At 41.8% G+C, this 16418-nt stretch overlaps 1 protein-coding gene across 12 annotated transcripts in view; it reads right to left on the bottom strand.

Annotated features, from left to right (window-relative positions):
* The window catches only part of SEMA6D (semaphorin 6D), a 340819-nt gene that overhangs the window by 34850 nt on the left and 289551 nt on the right, over nucleotides 1-16418 (bottom strand). For all 12 annotated transcript variants that reach the window (XM_089538774.1, XM_089538783.1, XM_089538781.1 and 9 more), the window contains 2 exons: nucleotides 2338-2505; nucleotides 1825-1936 (listed from right to left, as the gene is read on the bottom strand). In XM_089538774.1, coding sequence (XP_089394900.1) covers nucleotides 1825-1936; nucleotides 2338-2446 — 221 coding nt within the window. In that variant the 5' untranslated portion in view covers nucleotides 2447-2505. The remainder of the gene's footprint in view (nucleotides 1-1824; nucleotides 1937-2337; nucleotides 2506-16418) is intronic.

The following is a 16418-nucleotide window of genomic DNA, read 5'->3' as shown; positions in this document are numbered from 1 at the left end:
CTATGTAAGAGACAGACTCAATTGCACTCCTGCTGTTTAACTGCTCAACTTAGTACTGAAGTAATAAAGCAATAAAAACATCCAGAACATTAAATTTCAAATGAAGTTACTGCTCCTGATTGGAATGGGTGAACTCTGACTTGTTTGTGAGAGAGACATTATAATTAGATTGTATGCCATGGGCAGGTTTACTTTTATCTATTTTACTGTTTGTATGTACAGCACTGTGTAAATCTACAGCACTATATAAATAATGCATTATTATTATTATTATTATTATTATTATTATTATTATTTCATACTTCTCATGTGGGGAGAATCAAAAATATATTTCCTGCCCTTCTTCAGGGATGAGAAGAGTTATAACAATTTAGAACAATAATAGCTACCAACAATAATAGGATTTGGGATCTAGGAGTGGCCAATAAATAAATCCTCTCTTATATCCCCACCATCTGTACCTCTGATGGTGATGGGGCTGAGAGAAGGGACTCTCCCAAAGGTTTTAGGCAGGTTTAGGAGATTATGCCCCCAAAAGCCAGTCAGCTAGTGAAGTTATTGCACCAATGGAGTCACATGCTGTCTGGAAGTGGTCCTGATCAGCAGAACAGATGCAGCATTTTGTTGCAGTGGAATTCTCCAAACATGCTGGCTGAGGGATACTAGAAATTGTGCCCCAAAAGTAAAATTAAATAAAATAGCCAGGACATCGGCAGGGCATAGCTCAACACAGGCGGGGTGCGGACTGCCAAAAAGAGGCACCTCCTCGGCGCCTCTCTTTGCTGCACAGGAGCGCTGCCGCCTACAAACGGCATTGTACAGCTGCACAGCAAAGAAGGAGCTGCAAAAAGCGGCTCCTTTTTGTGGCATCGCAAAGCGCCACAGACAACTCTGTTACATCGCAGCTGCGCAGCGCCGTTTGTAGGTGGCACAGCTGTGACGTAATAATTGTGCACCCTGTTTGTATGGCGCTGCGCAACTGTGGTGCGCTGATGACGTGCTAGGGTTGCAGGGCATGTGCACGCGCCACCCGAAGGCAACCCTAGCACGTCATGGACGCGCTGCAAAGGGTCCATCTATACAGGGCCATCGTCTACTTTATTTTAAATGTATTATACTGTAGTTGTCTTGGCTGAATTAAACTTGAAATAGTGACAGAAAAATGTATAGTATTTGGACTTGTCAGTTATGGCTTTGTACCCATTATCCAGAATCCTGGAAGGATTGATCAAGAGACTTAAGTAGAATACTGCCTGCATGTATTTTTATAAATTAAACAACTAGAGACTTAAAAAGCAAACAAACTGAAAATTGAGGGGAAGGCCACAAATATCTCTGAGGGGGCTCAAATCTCACCATTGCCCCCATTTAAATAATATATCTGCACCATACCATACAGTACACCTGCGCCATAACCTTCCTATGTAGTGCACCAATGTCATCTGCAGCAAGGTGTTTGTGGACAGAATGAATGAGTACTCATAGCACCAGTAACAACCACTTGCACTGGCCACCTCTTTGCCTTAATGTAAAAGCTAGTGTCCCATACAATAGACTACCTTTGGGCTGTCTTTGAGGGATTTATGGAGGCAACTGCCAGTCTAGTGTTGGAACAGAATGCCAGATGAGATGGCAATTTGCTGTAATCCAGTATGCCTCTTGCATTAGATACGGCATCCCTGCTATGCTAATTCCTCCCTTCCAATTCTATTTCTTGATCCCATTTCTATGGATTATTTTTAAGCAAAGTACACAGATTAAATGCAAAACCAAGGGGAGGGAGAATAGAATTTTAATTTAATCAACTGTTTGCAGGAAAATTACCTGCCAGCAATATAAAGTGTGTCTCGAATTTTCAACATCAGTTGAAAGTCCAGCCTGTGTTGAGATTCATTGCCTGAAGGACGTCCTCTAAATACTGGATACTGCCTTGAATCTGCAAGTAAAAAAGGGTTACACCATCACTCAGGATTACAGAGCTAAAGAATCAATAGGTGGCATTGATTAGCTGTATATATGAGGAGGGGAAGGGTTTAAACTAAATTCCTTGCATAATGCCTTGAATATAAATGAATAAAAGATGGTCCACATCAGCAAACGTACTTAAAAAATAAACAACAATCAGAACTTATTGAAGCTTTTTTTTAATTGCTTTTCTTTCCTTTCTTTTAAAAAAAAGCCCATTAAAAAATTAAAAATTAATAATGATACCTATCTGACGTCAAAAGGCGAGTAAGTAAATCAACTTGGCAACTTGCAGAGAGAACATTCACTTTTGCTCGACAACAACAAAATAAAAGGCAATTAAGCTTCACATTAGTTCCGTTGGTTACTCACAGTGGTAGTCAACAACATTAATGGGGTCATCATCTTCTGGAAAGCTGATGGTGTGGCATCGAAAGATGGTCAACAGCACTACATAGGCAGGCAACAGCAAAGGCCTCATGGCTGATGTACGCAGATGGGCAGGTGGGATACAAACCACTTCTTGGCAATACTATTTACCTGCAGGAGATGTTACTTTGTGTTATTTTTTTGAAAAGGAAAAGGAACAACACACACAGGTTGATTCTCAATCAATGCCCCAGCCGATGGGTGACTCTCTAATGAATACTTTCTGCTACCAAAGGCTGAGTAAATTACGTTGTGTGAAAGGTCTCTTTGTGTTTGTTGACAGAAAAAGTGTTATGTGACAACCCTGATTAAAACTTTTCTGCAACATATTGACGTTTGCTAATTTTTTTTTGGTGCTAAATTTACAAGTGTGTTACTTTTTTGGAGGTTACTGACAAATGTCAGCCGCACTGAATCACAAGGATTGCAAACAGAACATGCAGCCTTGCTGACTTGGCAGGAAGACTGAGAACGTTGGGATTAGAATATTAATTAAACTGCAATCTCTTTTCCTTTTCGAACTAATTGCCACATGGTCCCCGATAAAGCCTTTGCCTGTAAATTAACCAAAGCTCCATTACAAAATTCCAGGCACATCCAGTCCCTCTAAACTCCAAGTCAACCATTTTCCTTTTACCCTGAGGTCTGGCTCTTTTAATTGTGAGAAATTGGTGTTTTAAACTTCTGAATACTTGACACCTCAACTCTAATGATAAGGCTATCCAAATCAAATCAGACGAACAAAGTGAAATCACACTTCATGTGTTTCATGGATTAACTCTTCAATTTCCAGGACTTGCCAGACATTTTGCTGTCCAAGGGAAAGGGCAAGATAGCATATCTCTCCATTTCATGCAGGGTAGCTTAGGGGACTGGCAATTGAACCTTACTTTATACTGGCAATGGAAGAGGGTCTTCCACCACATCTGAGGGCAGCAACCCAGTTTAGGAGAGTAGGCTTGGGAAAAGCCAAGATGCTCTGAAGAATATGGCCACCGGAAGTGGCTTCTGTTTGCTCTGATTTTTAGCCCCGGAGCATGGCTTTGGTCCAGTTTCCACCCATGTTTCCACTCTAAAAATCCTGCCTTCAAAGCAGTTGGAAATTGTTTATTTGGCCTGCCTGTTCCACCCCAGAGTCAACCTGAAGGCACATTACAATGACAACAACAACAACTAATTAAATAATGTGTATTGTGATCACTTCTATTTCCCCAAGGTTTCAGACAGAATGACCTATTTCCAGAAGCCAAAAGGTGAACTGCATGAAGCCCTGGGGCATGGATGGAAATTTTGGTAGACTTGGGGACAAATTTGGTCTCATGGATCACACAGTATTTATCCACACATGTTTTTCTCCCATTCATTCATTTCCTTCCAAACTTTTTTTTGCTAAAAAGGGGGAAAAAGAGAAAACAAGAGAGAGAGAGAGATAGTGCTATGCTTCTGGATAGACAGTTCCTAGTGCTATCAGTCAAAGGGCATTGTGCAAGAAGGCATTCCATCTAAGAAAGTGGGGGAAATGATGAGAGAAGCAAGAAAAGATTAGTAGAGCTACAAATATAAGAGGAGGCCATTTGCCTCTCCAAAATTCAGGGGAGTTGCACAATAAAACCTTTCTCTGGAAGCACTCTAGGAGAAGGGAGAAAGGGAAGATGGACAAACAAAGAAAGAAAACAAATACTAATTTTCATATTGTAGTTTCATTCTTAGTTCTGAAAATACTGAAAACAAAGTTAGAAGTACACACAGCACTTTGTCACCTGGAGTATTTGAGAAGATGTCAGCTCTTTCCTGTTATTTCCATCCAAAAGACATTTGAAAACAAAACACCTTTCAACAGTGAAGAGGTGATCATTTCCACTTAATTAAGTTCTCAGTCACCATCCCTAAGGGCTCAGAAAACCTCTTCTTACATACACTTTGGAAATGCATATGAAACACTTGGAGAATCTGAGATAGAGGATGAGTAAAGTAATATCTTGTGTTGGTTTAACCATATATGATGGAGAATTTCAGAGACACTGGTAGCCAGTCTTAGGCTGATGCAGAACAAGATGACTTAATGTGAATGTTAACATTTTAAAGTCATTATGGGTACATATGTAACACATGAGAACTGGCCAACAGACAGCTGGAACCTATGAAAGGGAGAAGACTGTCTTAATAACACATATATGCTGAAAGCAGGGATGAAGAGTTCATTTTTTCCACTTGAAGATTTTTGGAAATGGTTTCAAGGAAGGCTGTGTTCATAACTTTGTTGCTTCAGAAAGGTTGGCTCTTTCTTTTTATTATTTGCTGCCAAGTTGACTTTGACTTATGGAGATCCTATGAATGAGAAACCTCCAAGAGCCCTGCTCAGCAGGTAACCTGCTCAGAATTCAAAGATATAGACGGGTTAGTCTGTAGAATCAATATGTAGAGAGATCTTGTAGCACCTTTGAGTAACTGAAATAAAGAAGCTGGCAACATGAGATTTCGTAGACCTCTGTCTACTTTCTCAGATACATATAGTGGAGTGGAAATCAGGGACAGACATATAATATGCCATAGGTATGTGAGAAGCAACGGTCGCCCGCCTCGCTGGGCAGACCGTTTTGCCGCTAGACGCAGCTGGACTACAAGCCCCAGAATGCTCTGGGGATTGCCCGGCTCCCTATTGGTGCGCGGGGCGGAAGGGACGGCCCTTCTGCTCCGCGATGCTCTGGGAGCCGGTTTCGTTGGTGCGGGGCTTCCGGTCCTCCAAGGCTGCCCATTGGTGGGCTGGGTCTTGGAGGCGGGGCCCCGCACAGCATGCAGGGAGGGAGGGGCCTAGGCCTATTTAAGGCCGTGTTGCTGGCCCCTTCCCTCAGTTGGTTGCTTGGCTTCGAGCAGAGCAGAGCCAAGCCAAGCTGTGGAAGGGAGCAAGTCTTAGTGCTTCTCCCGCCCGCCCACCGCTGTTGTTAGGTGGTTTTTAGTCACAACTTGGCGGCAGCATAGGCCAGGATCTGCACGTTGTGGTACCAGGGCTATGGAGCTCTGGTTTGGGAGTCAATAGGTACCCGGGGGCGAATAGGGCAGGCATTTGGCCATTGCGGGGGCCAGAACGCAGGAGCGCCTCCCGGTGACTAGGGGCTTTGTGAATTGGTGAACACAAGACAAGGTTTGCGGTCAAGTTGTGTTCCTTAGCCCCTAGGTCATCCCAAGCACCGGGTGGGTGCCCGGTTTGGATAATCAGACTACATTGGGTGGTTTGATTGCACAGATCCTGACCTTATGCTTTGTGCCAACCCTACCAATTGTTTGCAAATAAAGTTGTGGCCTTACTTCCAACATGTTGCACTGTGGTTATTTGACAGCAACATCTGAGGCAATGTCAATTCAAATCCCAAATCCTTTGTGTATGGAAATGAAGTAGCAAGTCCAGTTTTAAATATGGTTGTTAGTGAACAAAGACATTGTGAACTGGCCAATGTGTATGAAAATGAAGAGTCAAGACCATTTTGGCATTGGAAACTAGCCTGTAGGTGAAGAGAATAGATGAGTGTATAGGAAGCCCCCCCTCCCCCCGAGGATAGGGTCAGATTGTGTTGAGATGTGTGTAGAGAGTCAGGAAGCCATTATTCCTGTTGAATCCCTTGCTGAAGGACTAGTTTATGGATGAACTCCAATTCTGCTGTTTCTTTTTTCAGTCTACCTTTGTAGTTATTTTGGTCAAGGTCTGAGATTAAATGCCCAGGGAGATTGAAATGTTCTGACAGGATCAGTCCTAGCAGACAGGAGAAAGGCAAATGTCCCCATCTTCAAAAATGGAAAAAAAGAGGATCCCAACAATTGTCATCCAGTTAGTCTGACAACTATCCCAGGGAAGATTCTAGAGTAGATCATTAAACACAAAAAGTCAACACGGGTTTCAGAGAAACAAGTAATGCCTGACAAATCTGATCTCTTTTTTTGATAAAATGACTAGCTTGGTAGATGAAGGGAATGCTGTGGACATAGTATATCTTTATTTCAGTAAGGCTGAAGACAAGGTTGCCTATGACATTCTTGCAAACAAGCTTGTAAAATGTGGGCTGGACAAAGTAACTGTTACATGGATTTGTAATTGGTTGACTGTCTGAACCCAAAGGGTGCTCAACAATGGCTCCTTTTCATCCTGGAGAGAAGTGACCAGTGGGGTCCCACAGGGCTCTGTCCTGGGGCCAGTGCTATTCAACATCTTTATCAATGACTTGGATGACAGAATTGGGGGCATACTGTACTTATCAAATTTGCAGATGACACCAAATTGAGAGGAGTAGCTAATGCCCCAGAGGACAGGATCAAGATTCAAAATGACCTGAATAGACTAGAAACCAGGGCCAAAGCTAACAAAATTAACTTCAACATGGAGAAATGTAAGGTACTGCACTTAGGGCGGAAAAATGAAATGCACAGATATAGGATGGGGGACACCTGGCTGAACGAGACTACGTGTGAAGAGGATCTACGAGTAGAAGTAGATCACAGTTTGAACATGAGTCAACAGTGTAATGTGGAAGCTAAAAAGGCCAATGCAATTTTAGGCTGCATCGACTAATGTATAGTGTCTAGATCAAGGGAAGTAATAGTGCCACTCTATTCTGCTTTGGTCAGGCCCCACCTGGAATATTGTGTCCAGTTCTGGACACCACGATTCAAAAAGGATGTTGAGAAACTGGAGTGTGTCCAAAGGAGGGCGACTAAAATGCTGAAGGGTCTGGAAACCATGCCCTATGAGGAACGACTTAGGGAGTTGGGTATGTTTAGCCTGGAGAAGAGATGGTTAAGAGGCGCTATGATAGCCCTGTTTAAATATTTGAAGGGATGTCATATTGAGGAGGGAGCATGGCAAGGGGTTGGATTCGATGGCCCTTGTGGTCTCTTCCAACTCTATGATTCTATGATTCTAGTAGTATGGTGTCAACTGCATATTTCAAGACTATTGATGCTCCTATCTTCATTCTTTCTTCCGAGTCTGAACCTGCTCTTCTCATGATATGTTCTGCATAGAAGTTGAACAAATAGGGTGACAGAATGCAGCCTACCTGACCCCTTTACCCTTGCTACAAATACTGCAATGCTTCAGAGGACACACTTGCTTGATCTTACATGACAGCTATCAGGCTCATTCTAGGGCAAGGATGAGAAATAGGGATGCCAGAATGAAAACTGGAGACTCCTGGTATACCTTTAACCATTGTGTAGAATACGGAAGGTCAGCAGGTGTTGCTTGTCTTGGCAAACCTACCTGCGAAAATTCCTTCTTCTACACAACCATTAAATGTACAGGGAAACATCACCAGTTTTCAATTTGGCAACCCTAGGGAGAAAATTAGGCGGGAAGGGTATCTTGATCCATACAAGACCCTTTAAAGGCAGGACTGGTGGTGACTGGGGCAGTGGTGGGTGGAGCCATAGCAGACACATTCTTGTGTCCCATTCAAAGGTGCCTTGCACATACTTCCTTGATTCCCTCTCCAGTTTTAGGCAATCTCTCTAGTCATAAAAAGATGAACTTTTGTAAAGCTTGCAGTTGGAAACCATTTGCAATTCCAGTTTGCCCCAGATGATTACTGATTTACAACTCTTCCAGACAATGCAGAATAGGGTTCTAGACATGGCTACCATTTCAGGTTTGAGCTCATCCCACTCCCTAATGGATCTCTGTAGCAGCTTGCTCTCATGTGAGGTCATGTTGGCATCTGCCCAGGTTGGGGTAATGCCTAGTAAAGAAAAGTGCAAGGGTGTGCTTCACCATTAAGAAATAATCCACAAAAGACGCATTACTACCCGTTAATGATGTTTCTGCAGCTCAGATCCACCAGTCCAGAACTGATGGGCTGCCCCTCTTTGCCAAGATTGATGAGAAGTCCTGGCTAATAGACACTAATGATTTCTGGCATTTTCCCTCTGCTGTTCCTCGCCCTGACAGCCTCCCATGATGAAGCATTTCACATTAAATTGCTAATGAATAAATGTAAACAAACCAGAATGACTAAACCTGAATAAGCCAAACAAAAAACAAACAAAGAAACACCCCAGTTCAACCCAAATGCAACTCAGGATATTGTGCAACAGAAGTCTCCAGGCTAGGGGAAAAAATCATAAATGGTTCACAAAGGTCTCCAGAGCTTGGTACTGCTATGGAAACTACAAAAGTGAAAATTTAGCAAGGGTTGGAAAGCAGGGTGCCAGAGAAGTGGAACTACGAGCAGGGAAGACCCTATCTTAAATCCAGTTTAGACAACTCTCATGTTTGGACTACAGCTTTCATCATTTCTCAACTGGGGGTTCTGGGAGTTGTTGTCAAAATATGTAACTTTCCCAAGCTCTGTTCAAATCCCAGCTCAATAAAATGCAACAGGAAACTTTAGGCAACCCAAGTCTGTAATTCCAGGAGACACCCAACTAAACAACTATAGGAGAGCAGGTGATTGGGGCCATGGCAAACAGGCTTGGCATCAGCAGCCTGTTTGCCATGATGATAGATCAGCTATAGCTTCAGCTGGCTTCCAGTTTCTCAACCAGCTATGATCCAAGCAACTCCTTCCCTTCAATGGAGGAGAAGAGGAAGATGAGGATGAGATATGGCTGGTGTCAGTAATGATAGTAAGAATGAGGGCCAAAAGAGCCACAGCCCCTTCCCACTGCTACCAGTGGCTGGCTCGGAAAGCCAATAATTTCCTGAATGCCTGGCTTAGAATTTTAAGAGCCAAGTTCTTCAGGGCAGGCAGAGATGTCCAGGAAAATTACCAGGTATGCTCAGAAACAGGTTCAGGTAAAAATAGGTGGCTGCTGGTTCACATAAACAGAGGCCCATCCACACTACAGAATTATAGTGCTTTTGTTCCACTAACTGCCAGGGTTCTATTTTATGGAATCCTGGGATTTGCAGTTTAGGGAGAGGTATTTAAAATTCTTAGCCAGAGAGTGCCAATGCCCCACCAAACTACAAAACCCAGGATGCAACCATGAAAGTTAAAGTGGAATAACAACACTATAATTCTGTAGTGTGAATTACAGGATTTGGCAAAAGCAAGGTGGCATGAGGCATCAGCCAGTTCACAGAATTGGGTTGTGAAGGAAGCAAGGAAGCAAGGATGATTTGTGGTGGTGCAAAGCAGCTGTCAGTGCCAGAACCGGGCTTCAGTATAGACCAGACAATACAAGGTAAGAAACCACCACTGACACAGGTAATTCCTAGCCCTGGAGAGTTGTGAAGGTTAGCAACAGCTTTCAAGGGCTCTGGTAGGCGTTGGCAAATTTGCCATCCCTAGTATCCACCTGTTTGAGGTGACAGCCGCACTGGGATTAAAGGCAGGACCAGCTCCAACCACAGTCATCTGTTTTGTCATTGCATGAACAGAAAGATAGAGTAGATAAGCCTTTGGTTTGGTCCACCAGATGCAGCAATCCTTCACAAGGCAAAAGATTCCACAGAAGGTTTTCAGATGCTATTGCTGCAAGAATGCTTTGAAATTTCTGGAATCATGCAGCCATCTTTGTAAAGCAACACTATATAAGAAGTTAAAGTCATAAGTGAATTATTCAGAGAACATCTTTGCCTCTCAGCTTGCTGGTGGTCAAGGCCTAACCTCAGAGGACACAGCCCGACAAACCCTCATTAAAGACCTCCTGACTGAAAGGGTGAGATAAAACCTTGCAGCAAAGACAAAAATTTCATGGGAACATGAAGGTGAGATTCCTTTCCAATTTATTATTCTTCGTAATCTCTTTTAAATAACACCCACCTCTTGCTCTCTCGTTCTGTCAAGCAAAGTGCCTGTAACTGAAATTTTAAACTGAACAGGGAAAATCTGTTCATTAATGTTTTGGAATGGAAAAATGAACACGAATAAATCTACAGATTCTATCCAAATTAGTTTGCTTAATCTGTTAAGTAACAGGCTCAGTCACCCTTGAATTGGATGCAAACAGAAGCAGTAGCTGGGACACTAGAGTCCTTTGAAAAATATATTAGGGTAACAACTACATAGAGCTTGGAACTATTTTGTTACAAGTTACTTTGGTAGTGGTACCACAAGTAGTGGTAATAAAAGTATTTGGCCAAAAGCATCTGAGAAAGTAGACTGAAGTCTACAAAAGCTCATGCTGCCAACTTCTTTCTTTTAGTTAGTTAGTCTCAAAGATGCTACAAGATCTCTCTAGATACTGATTTGACAGACTAACCCAGCTACATCTTTGAATTCTACCACATTGATTCTGAAGAGTAACTTTCCAAGTTATTAGACCATTTCAATGCTCGGGGGTGGTTGTTTTCAAGACGTGAGGTCATTTTGCACAGATCCACCATGCCAGACTGGAACATTTGTACTTATTACAAGTACTGTATATACTCATGTATAAGTCTAGAAATTTCAATCAAAAAATTGACCCCAAAAGTCAGAGTCGACTTGTCTGTGGGTCAACATAAATACTATACCTTAACTCTCATAAAAATAGAACCATCCCCTGGTGAAAGTCAAGAGTGTAATCTGTCCTTAAAGCACCGCCCTCCCTCTACTCTTTCATCCATCCATCCTTCAGTGTGATCACAAGCAGTTATGCCTCCTGTCATTTTGTAAGCTCTTTGGCATCATTTTCCTTTGCTTCATCCTTTGGATCCTTTGTTACATGACCCTGTCTTACTCTCGACTTATCCACGGATCATATCATTTTCCCCCAAAACCTGCCCTCGAGTTATACATGAGATCGACTTATAGTCAAGTATATACAGTAGTCTCAGCAACATGGCACTCTTTGTAGCAGAATCTACAGTGGTATACAGCAACTCTGGTTCTGCACCAGTAGCTCCACAGGTTGATGGTGGATAGTTACCTACACTGGTTCTCCTACTTTTGGATGGTGCAAAATGGGAAACTGGGCAGTGATATTAACAATGATGCATCAGCACAGACCAACAGCCACATCCATCTGCACAGGTATGTCAACATGAGCACAGTGTTAAACAGGAACCTGGGCTAAACAACATGAAGAACTAGGCAATACAGTTGGCCCTTCATATCCACAGATTCTTTATCCACGTTTTAGAATAATTACGGCACATGGCCAGCACAAAATAATAAAATGTTTACAGAAATTACATTGCATTGCATCCATCGGAAACATCATATTCTAGCATATTGTATGAATACATATATACATATAAATGTCAAGGATAAAATCTAGAGACGTGCAACTAAATGGATTTAACAGTATACTACATATAAGGGTATAACAAAGATAATTGAATATCTACTATCAAAATATCCATGTATTCAAACATCCACAGCTTGAAAATATTCAAAAAGATATAAATTCCAGAAAGCAAACTTTGATTTTGCTATTTTATATATGGGATATCATTTCACTATGCCATTGTATGTAATGGGACTTGAGCATTTGTTATCCACTGGGGGGTCCTGGAACCAAATCTAAGCAGATACGAAGAGCCCGCTATACTGCCTTTTGTACAATGTACAATTTCCTCCCATCATCTTATTTACAACAGGATTATGCAGCCTTTCACAGTTCCTGAGATCATTTGATAGTGATAATATTTAAGAAGCCAACACTTTTTAAGGGCCCAGCTACATAAGTTCTGAAGGGATCCAATGCATGGTGCAAACATGCTGGATTCCCCAAATTAGCAATATGCAGATAGGCCCTCTAGGACTTAACATCTTGAAAACAGGAAACACTCATCTAAGCAATAGGGGTATTTGAGTCTCTCTCCTTGCCTCTCTGATGCCAAGAACAACAATGTCTGTCTTGTCTACAACTATGTCTATCCTTTATCTTTGGCTGGATGACACTGTCTTCGAAGATATGTGCAGTAATTGTTAGTGACATACCCAGGGAATTACATAAATTCTGGATAGTAGGTGGATAGGAGTCCTCTTCAATATCAATATCCAAAACCACGATCTCCAAAGCATGACCTCAACATTCTGGTGGCTACTCTGAAATTATCATATTCTTTGATAATGTGCATATGCAATACTTACACAAATGAGCATTATGCATTCTCACAATATCTACATTCTCCTCCTTTGCCATTTTCATACAAAGCCATCTGCCATGTCACAATATTTTCTTTTCCTCCCTCCTTCTTTCACACCATCTCTCTATCACACACACACATCTGTATCATTTCACAAACCATAGGCAATTAACACCCATGACCAGGGATTTTTAACTGAAACAAGTAACAAAAGGAATCCAGCAACATCCATTTAAGGTCATAAAACTAATAACTGTGCCCCCAAATATGAGTGAAACATATGCGACCAGCATGATTACCTGAAGGAAACAAGCAATGATATTGAAGGAATGGCAGCCACACTGATCTGACCAAAATTTGAACAAGCAGATGGTTTATCACCAGAAATCTGCTATTCAGGGCTAGCAAAATGGAACTGTGGGTTCCATGCATGTTTACCTCTCTGAATCTCCTTGCATGCCACAGGAGTTAAAGAAATTTTTAAATAGCAGTAGGCTTAAGCTACTTACACTGGAGTATTTCCACAGAATGTAGAACTGTTTTGGTAAGCATGTTTTGATCATTGCAACTAAATCAATTAATTTTTGAATGACATAGCACAGAACAATGAAAAAGAATCTGCTTGACATAAAGGAAAGAGATCTAATTTTTAAAATTGAAAAGTAGCTATCCCCCCCCCCCCCCCCCCACACACACAGACGGTTAGGGAGCGAACATATTGGGTCAACCACAAGGAAAACCTGCAGATAACAAATTTCACTATGCCATCACAGCTGCTGTGATTACTGCCAATCAATTTTGATTTATTACTCCATTATTCATTTATCATTGGTTGACCTAAAAGTGCCCAAACTACAGAATTTGTTCTTGATAAGGTAGCCGCCAGTGGACCACTTCAGTTCAGATTTGGCTGATTCTTAGGAGACTTTGATCTAAAACACACTGCAAAAATTATCCAGTTTGAGACTGCTTTAACTGTCATGGCTCAGTGCTAGGGAATCCTGGCAATTGTGGTTTATTGTGTCACCAGAGATCTTTGACAGAAAAAGGCTAAATGTCTGACAGAATTATAGTTCCCAGAATTCCTTAACGCTGAGTCAGGGCAGTTAAAGTGGTCTCAAACTAGATTATTTCTGCAGTGTGTTTTGGACCAATGTCCCCTCCTTTCCTTCTCCTAGTCTATCCTAGGCCCTAGGATTTGCAGGTCAACAGCTGAGCCCCAGGGATGATACCTTGTGATACTGAAGGGGGCAGACCTTAGTGATGCTACAGAGCTTGTCCCCTTCTAAGGAGTAGCCCCTGGTGACATCATTACATATGATGCATAGGACATCAACTGCAGTTGCAGAATATGTAGTGAGGTCATTCAGTCATTTGGCCCTGGTTCACCTGAACCAGCTGTTAAAATTTGTCAGGTTCAACGAATCAACCACTCATTATGAAGATAGAAATCAAAAGGTTTTACTGTGCCCTTCCCTTCCAACTGGTGTATGTTTTGATCCATTCCCAGCCACCCTCAACAGCAAACCAAAAGCTTCACCAATTAATTTCTCCTCTTTGTGCATGTTGCATGAATAATTAGTATTATTATTGTCATCATTGTCATCATTATCATTATCATCATCACTACATATTGTAAAGTAGATGATGAATCATACAACAACTGGAAATATTTGGTTAGCATGTACACATTTTGGCAATAAAAAAATAGGCAGATCTGGTTGTTAATTATTTTGAATGACACCAGTGAGAGTATGTCTTTTAAATGTGAAAGACCAAGTTTCACAAATGACAATACAAACAGAGACACACAGACACACCTTTCAAGATGAGATTCTTCCCCCTCACCCTGAGATTTGGGAAAAAGGGGCCTGTCCCTGAGACTTAGGGCCAGTGATCTTTGGCAATCCAGCTCACCACTTCCATAGTATTCTTAACTAATTGCACTGACTGCTGATTTTTCAGGAATCATACCTGTTTTGACTATGGGGAATACCATCACATAAAGATGTTTTCAGCTAAGGATCAGTACAGCGCCGGCCTGGGGCCAAAACTAGGACTCGGGAGAGCTGAGCGTCCCCACGCCCCCGAGCCCTACCGCACGCCATGGGTGCCATCTTGGCATGCTGCCGTTTACACGGGGCGTGCAACAATGACATCCATGCAGCGCAGTGCCCAAACAGTGCAGTGCCGTATGGACGTCATCGTTGGACACAAGCGTGTCAATGTTGCCCCACGCATGGCAGAAAAAGAACCCGCTGGGAGTGGATTCTTTTTAAGCCTTGCGGAAGCCTCAGCATTTGTCTGCTGTGGCCTCCATCTAGGGCAGAAATTTCTGCCAATCTGTATCCCACCCCTAACTTTGCTTATTAAAACCTTCCAAAGAAAAATAAAACTTGACTGAAAATTCCCAATGGTGTTTTAGACTCTAAAGAGGTGCTTGGACCCCCATTATTCCTTTTAGCTTCTGCCTGACCTTTCTATTTCTCGTACAAGGCTTGCTAGCATGGTGGCCTTCTGGGCTTATTACTGAAAGGAAATTATGTGCATATTTCATATGTGCATATTCACATACACACTGGCAATGGATAGGAAGCCCTTACAGATAGCTGGAGACAAAAACAGATGACCTAACCCCAAGAGAGACCAGGCCATCCCACAAATGAATTGGAAGACACAGCAGCTTCAAAATGTATGCTGCATAGCTGATACTTCAAATGCCACCCCATTTATCAGTGATTTCTTATCAGCTATGCTATCTTTATTCTACTGACACTTTGAAATAAAACAGTAAGTAACAAAATAATACATTCCTGAATTCCTGTTAAACAATACTTGAGGTGCAGTAGCACTGGACCTTTTAATAAAAAGATTCATAGTTTCACATCAGTCTTATCCACTGTATACAGCATTTGGCAGGTGTTAGACTTTAGCATACTGCTATGAGCAAAGCAGGGAGATAGTGCTGTGGTGAATCTCTCAATTTTGGCTTTGCTTAGTGTCTCATTTTGCCAGCCTTATGCTTCTGTTACTGCTTCAGTCTTAATTAAACAAATACACTCTGCATAAAATATAGTACTCATTTCTGTCCACATTTCTCCTAGTAATCACATTTTTTTGCCGTCAGTTCTACCTAATATACATATTTTTGTAAATATTTCCCTCCAAACATAATACACTTTGTATGCTGTTTTTCAATATACATATGTTTGTGTGTTCTTCCCTCTTTTTATATGCAGTTTTTGATTAAGGCACTGCATTTCATCATTTCAAGAAGTATAAATATTGAAGTACAACTCCTTTTCAGTTTCTGTACTGTTTTAGAATGTGTAACATTGATGTTGTCAACTGTCATGAAGTCAACTTTATGGTGACCCTTTGAATTAGAAACCTTCAAGTCACCCTGTCACCAACTGCCCTATTCAGGTCTTGCAGACTCAAGACAGCTGTGGTTTCCTTAATTAAATCTATCCATCAGTAATGCAATGTTCCTCTTTTTCTATTGTCTTGTACCTTACCAAGCATTATTGTCTTTTTCTATTGAATCCTGACATGTCCAAAGTATGACAATCTCAGTTTAATCCTTTTTGCTTCTAGAGGGAGTTCAGGCTTGATTTGCTCTAGGACCCATTTTGCTTTTTAGCAGTTCACAATATCCATATAACCCTTCCCCAGCACCATATAGTGTGCCCGTGTCATATGCAGCACATTATACACTGCTTTCAGCATATGCAGAAGAAGTGGCGCTGTGCGCCGGAAGGAACAATAGCATGTGTGTCCATGGTGCACGCACACCTCTGCGTCACCACAGCACCGTGAGCACTAGCCCCATTACTTGTAATGGGGATCAAGCATATGTGCAATTTGTTATGCATGGTGAGGTCTGGAACGGATCCTGCACATAAAAGAAGGGCGCGCTGTATTTCAAATCAGTTGATTTTATTACTGTCAGCTTTCTTCACTGTCTAGCTTTCACAACGATACACAGAAATTGGACTGACAGTGGTATGGACAATCC

Source organism: Sceloporus occidentalis, unplaced genomic scaffold (genome assembly GCF_023333645.1).
Source record: "Sceloporus occidentalis isolate IW3139 unplaced genomic scaffold, rSceOcc1.0.p SCAF_9, whole genome shotgun sequence".
NCBI classification, from domain to species: Eukaryota; Metazoa; Chordata; class Lepidosauria; order Squamata; family Phrynosomatidae; genus Sceloporus; species Sceloporus occidentalis.
The sequence above is the reverse complement of the archived record's forward strand: the minus strand, read 5'-3'. Positions and strand labels throughout refer to the sequence as shown.